This window comes from Ursus arctos, unplaced genomic scaffold, assembly GCF_023065955.2.
Source record: "Ursus arctos isolate Adak ecotype North America unplaced genomic scaffold, UrsArc2.0 scaffold_14, whole genome shotgun sequence".
In the NCBI taxonomy this organism is placed as follows: domain Eukaryota; kingdom Metazoa; phylum Chordata; class Mammalia; order Carnivora; family Ursidae; genus Ursus; species Ursus arctos.
Genome location: NW_026622808.1, coordinates 7,682,646 through 7,688,664, shown reverse-complemented (window position 1 = coordinate 7,688,664; position 6,019 = coordinate 7,682,646). Strand labels below are relative to the sequence as shown.

General features: G+C 39.5%; 1 protein-coding gene across 2 annotated transcripts in view; it reads right to left on the bottom strand.

The window, feature by feature from the left end:
* Positions 1 to 2,238: 2,238 nt before the first annotated feature.
* The window catches only part of LOC113271214 (myosin-2), a 26,952-nt gene continuing 23,171 nt past the window's right edge, over positions 2,239 to 6,019 (bottom strand). For both annotated transcript variants that reach the window (XM_026521007.3, XM_044391719.2), the window contains exons 36-40: positions 5,518 to 5,643; positions 5,257 to 5,427; positions 5,069 to 5,173; positions 4,853 to 4,948; positions 2,239 to 2,523 (exon numbers count right to left, since the gene is read on the bottom strand). In XM_026521007.3, the coding sequence (XP_026376792.1) occupies positions 2,371 to 2,523; positions 4,853 to 4,948; positions 5,069 to 5,173; positions 5,257 to 5,427; positions 5,518 to 5,643 (651 nt within the window). In that variant the 3' untranslated portion in view covers positions 2,239 to 2,370. The remainder of the gene's footprint in view (positions 2,524 to 4,852; positions 4,949 to 5,068; positions 5,174 to 5,256; positions 5,428 to 5,517; positions 5,644 to 6,019) is intronic.

The following is a 6,019-nucleotide window of genomic DNA, read 5'->3' as shown; positions in this document are numbered from 1 at the left end:
CTTCATGAAGAGCAGCTGCACACAGCGGCTTTTGTTGCTTCTGGTCAACTGTCCCCATTCATTGTCAAATCAGACCACTCCCCCCCCCCCGCCCCCCGCCCGGGCGCGCTCCCCCCTGCTTTGCCTCGCCAAGCTGAGCTGTCCTGCTTCTCTCACTTCGAAACAATGCAAGTTGCTTGTGAAATCCTGTTTCCTCTGTGACAGAGCATTTAGACAACAGGGCATTTCTCTGTCTAAATATGCAGCATCTAGGGCTTCTCCATCAGCTGCCCATGGTATACATTCCACATTTTCCTTACAAACGATATCTGAACGTTGTTTTCTGTTCTGATTTTTAGTTTTTAAAAAATGATGTTATTGTCTCTTTTGTCGTGTCTCTCTATGTCAGCCTTGTCCGTCTGGGACGGAGACCAAATTTGCTTCATATGCCCTGTTTTGCAACAATTCCTGTATTATTATACTTGTATTTCAATCGATTTAATGAATTGGATCGCCTTAGGAAAGTGGATATCTGGAGATACTGGTTGTAATGCTCACATGATATATTACTGACTGGAAGGGACCATCTAACCCGTATTCCTCATTTGACCAAGAAAACAGCTGAGAGCCAAAGAATAGAAGAGAGTGACCACAAATCACACAGCAGCCTAGAATCTGGGCACCTGATTGGCACGACCGCCCAGTGTGCTTTGCTGCTACCAGTCTTCTACCTGGAGTAGATTAAAGCCATCAGGAAGATGGCTTTCCAGGAGTCATGTGTCTGGTGGGAGCCTTCCTCGCCATCTCTCAACCCGCTTTGGGCCCACAGGTATAGCATTTTACTTTCTTACATATCCGTGCTGGTTTTTTTTCCCACATCCCTTTTCTTCAGCAGGCATCTGAAAAATGTGGGCAATGCTTCTCAGGAAGAGAGGACATTTTCATAATGTTCTCAGTAGGATCTGATAGGAATATTAAGACCGCCTTTTGACCCGTGCTGGAAAGGTTTTGCAGTAAGCTTGTTAGAAGACATCGTTTTTTGTTTATTACTGCCAAGTTATGAGGCACTTCAGCATTTACAGGTGATGTGGAACAAAGGGAAAGGTGGGCCAAAGCAGGGAGAGGGGCGATGCCACACCCTTCCTTGGGCCAGTGGGACAATGGGAATCCTCATTACCTGCTAAGCTGCTCCCACGTGTCTGATGTAAGTCATGCCCCCACGGTGCGGTTTAAACCCATATACTCTTGCTTTCCATTCAGATGAATAGTTACCACTTAGCCTTTCCTTTATGCTGTCCAGGAAGGTTATACTTTGGGCTATGTGTCTCAACGGAACCCGGTTTAAGAAATCTTGATCATCTAGGAAAACTTCTCTGAGTAATTCAGATTGCTACCATTTCTGGGTTTTGCACCAAAGTCATACTGATGGTTGCGTGCGTTGAATTTGCACCCAAATTATCTGTTTTAGGACTCATATTTTATGGACACTTCTGATAATTTATTTTGGCCCTTCACATGATTATAAAGGCAGCCATCAAGTCTGGAAACATAGGCTAATAAATAGCTTATTGGTATTAAATTATAGTATATAGAATAATATTCTCTTGGCCTCCAGACCTGAGAGGCACCCTGTCGCTTTCATAGGGAAAAGGGTCACATCCCACTCATGTCATACCCATTACCTGGTGCACATTCTGTGACTATATGGTGTATGGGTATTCATGATGAAAATCTTTATGGGCTATTAATAATACTTTGGATTTGTATTCTTGATAACATCAAGGAGAAGTAATAATAAGGAGGGCACGTATTGCATGGTGCACTGGGTGTTATATGCAAATAATGAATCATGGAACATTACATCAAAAACTAAGAATATACTGTATGGTGACTAACATAACATAATAAAAATTATTAGAAGATTAAAAAAAAGGGAAGTAATGATATAGTGTAGTCTGAATCCCTTATTTGAGAATATAGCCAGTGCCATTCTTTGTGTAGACCTGGAAAATTAGATTCATGTCAGGAGGGATCAGGAGCTTCCTAGGATCCTATTATATCCTGGTATTAAGGAAAGGTTAGAAGGAAATAAAAGGTGACGTCCAGATTTCTTCCACAACAGGCTTCCCTGATAGGCGACAGTTATTCCTGTAGACTTAAAAGTGAATACTTCTTAGTGGCAGGTTGAGTGTAATTGTTTGATAGCCTTATGATTGTTCTAGCTTTGACACCACTTTAAGAAAGACCATTCTAAGGATGTTGTTTGCAAAATACCCTATGCTCTTTATTTCCTTTGCAATAGGGTAGAGTGGACAATGATTACAGAGGGGAATGACCAAAGGTTTCACATTTTGTGCCTCTCTTCAGTCATTCCATAGCATCCGGACATGATCACTCTTCACTTATGATTTTCGTGTGAACCTCTCGGCTCTTCACCCGCAGCTTGTTGACCTGGGACTCAGCAATGTCAGCCCGTTCCTCAGCCTCCTCCAGCTCGTGCTGGAGCTTGCGGAATTTGGATAGATTTGTGTTGGATTGTTCCTCCTGAGAATAAAAATGGAATTGTAAGGAACCCATACTGTGCATCTTTCTACACTCTGTGGGCTTAAGGGAAGAGAGGACTTGGTATCTGTGGAGAACTTAAAATACCCAGCAGGGAACATTGTTGCCTTACCACCTGCTGGGTTTTGGTTATCACTGAAGTGAACATTATGATTTATTTGGGACTTAGTGTCCCATAAATAATTGCATACATATTTTTGCAACAAAAGCCTATTAAAAGTATGTACCACAAGTAAAGCAAGAAAAAAATATAAGAGCAGAGAAGGCAAGGGTACAGGGCACATGGATGACTCAGTTGGTTAAGTGTCTGCCTTTGGCTCAGGTCATGATCCTGGGGTCGTGAGATCGAGTCCCACATTGGGCTCCCTGCTCAGTGCAGAGTCTGCTTCTTCCTCTACCCTTCCCCCCCTGCTTGTGATCTCTGTCTCACCCTCTCTCAAATAAATAAATAAAATCTTTTCTAAAAAAAGGCAAGAGTACTGAAATCTGTCTTCTTGTTAATGCTTGCTATAAGATGACTAGGCTTGAGGTAGATGTTTAACATCATATTAAGGATGAATTTCTTAAAGGTCTCTTTAAATGGAAATAAATGTTGAATTTTATATATCATATTGGAACATTTCAAAACAATCATTTTTCTCCTGTTGTGGATGTAATGATTCTACTGACAAATTTGCTAATATTAAGTAATCCTTACATTGAAGGAGTTAACCTGTTTAATCACTGATGGCAATCCCCTTAATAAAGTAAGGATTTCAGTGACTTAGTTATTTATCTTTGCTGAAATTACACTCATGAGTAAAACTGCCTTTAGTTCCATCCTTCCCCCAACACCCCCCCCCATTCTCTCTTGGACACGTTTTGGTATGAGGGTTACATGAGCTTCTTAAAATGATTTGGAAAGCTTTCCATCTTTTCCCATGCTCTGGAATGGCTTACATAGCTCAGGGATTATCTGTTACTTGAAATTTTGAAAGACCTGTCTGGACCTAAGTCCATTTTCAGAAGTAATTCTTAAATAAGTTATTCAGCCAACTTAGTAACTTATGACCTCCTATAAAAAATCATCAATTTCTTCAAGATTTCAACTTTGTTGACAGATTTATATTTTACATTAAAAAATAATTTTCTACTTGTATGGTTCCTTTCTTTCTTTCTTTCTTTCTTTCTTTCTTTCTTTCTTTCTTTCTTTCTTTCTTTCTTTCTTTTCTCTCTCTCTCTCTTTTTTTCTTCTCTTCTCTTCTCTTCTCTTCTCTTCTCTTCTCTTCTCTTCTCTTCTCTTCTCTTCTCTTCTCTCTCATCTCTGTGCCCAGTGTGGGGCTTGAACTCATGACCCTGAGATTAAGAGTCTCATCCTTGGGGCCCCTGGGTGGCTTAGTCTGTTAAGTGTCCGACTCTTGGTTTTGGCTCAGGTCATGATCTCAGGGTCATGGGATTGGGTTCCCACACTCAGCACAGAGTCTACTGGAGATTCTTTCCTTCTCCCTCTCCCTTCGCCTCTGCTCCTCCCCCTGCTTGTGCTCTCTCTCTCAAATAAATAAAATCTTAAAAAAAAAAAAAAAGTGGCATGCTTTTCTGACTGAGCCTGCCTGGCAACCCCTCTTTCTCATTTCTAATGTGGGCTTGTATTTTCTTTCTCTTTTTCCTTGATTAAGCTAGTTTTAAGTGTATTTATTTTATTAACTCACCAGAAATTATCAGATATTACTGAAATTATCATATTAGAAAATAGTATACTCTAATTTATCAATTTCCACCTTCAACAGTACTTCTTTCATTATTATTTTAAATTTCTTTATTGGACTGTCAATTTTTTAAAAATTTTGATTCATAAGCAATGAATTTTCCCCAGGGACAGCTTTGACTACATTCTTTAGGTTTGTAAAACTAGCATCTTCCTTGAAATTTTATTTATAATAATTATTCAGTGGTTTTTTTCTTTCCAATTTAACCCAAAAATTATTTAGGAAAGTTAGTTTTTTAACATTTAAGCATTTGGGAATTTATGTTTATATTTTCTAATCACTTTGCAATTTTATCACACTATGGCTAGAGAATGTGGCCTTCATTATTTCTGCTTTGAAATTTTTTGAAGTTCCTTTGTGGATTTAGAATTTACTTTTAAAATCAAGTTATTAATATTAAGAACAGTAAGCAATAAGTACAAAAATGTACGAATGTTTTTAAGAAGTACAGTCTTCTAAAAAGCAAATGGCTTATTTTCTACAAGGAGTGGTAAATCTAATTATTTGTTCATTAGCTTTTCTTAACAAGGGCCTTCTCTCTTCCCTTCCATCTTAAGGATACTTACAGCCTCCTCAGCTTGTCTCTTGTAAGACTTCACTTTGGCCTGAAGTTTATCTACCAAATCCTGAAGTCTGAGAATATTTTTCCGATCTTCTTCCGTCTGAAAGATAATGAAAACCACAGGGACCTTACTTCAAAAGCACTTGATTGTTGTTTCATTGTATATGAGTGTTTTATGTATGTACGGGGAGCACTTAGCTGATAACAACCATTGCTGTACCTGGTAAGTGAGTTCCTTCACTCTTCTCTCGTGTTTGCGCAGACCTTTCACAGCTTCTGCACTACGCTTTTGCTCACTCTCAACCTCTCCTTCCAGCTCACGCACCTGCAAATAAGTAGGCTCTTCAGAACTTTGAACTAATAAGGCACTGGGAGGAAATAGAAGTAGACAGAGATTGAGAGACCCACCCTGGCCTCCAGTTTCTGGATCTGCTTCTTCCCGCCCTTCAGGGCCAGCTGCTCAGCCTCGTCCAGACGGTGCTGCAGGTCCTTCACCGTCTGCTCCATGTTCTTCTTCATGCGCTCCAGGTGGGCGCTCGTGTCCTGCTCCTTCTTCAGCTCCTCGGCCATCATGGCCGCCTGATGAGCAGTAAAACAAAACCGGTTAAGAGAGCTGAGCGAGCACATCAGGATTCAAATGTGGCCATTATGGCATTGCCCTCTGCTTACATCAGTGATGGCCTTCTTGGCCTTCTCTTCTGCGTTGCGGGCTTCCTGGATAATGTCCTCCATTTCTGCTTGCATTTGGGAAATGTCTGTCTCCAGCTTCTTCTTGGTATTGATCAGGCTGGTATTCTGTTTAAAAATAAGTTACAATTTTTTTAAATCTTATTACCAAAGTACTTATTGGTAGCTATTTTTGAAAATAATTTCAGATAAAAATTTACAGGTCAGATGCCCTTTAGTTATTAGTCTGTTATATAGTATAATTAAATAAAATAGAAATGTTATAGAATATTCAGCATCTTCAAGTACATAGTCCATAATTAGACCAAATAGCTCTATAATTTTGTAATTGCCATTTACCAGTGAGACCATTCACAGGGACAAAATTATAACAGATGTCCAAACATACCATTTCTCCAAAATAAAAATGCCAATATTGATAACAAGGGTCAATAAAGATACAAACACAGGAAAATATGGGCAGCTTTAGAATATTTTAGGAAGT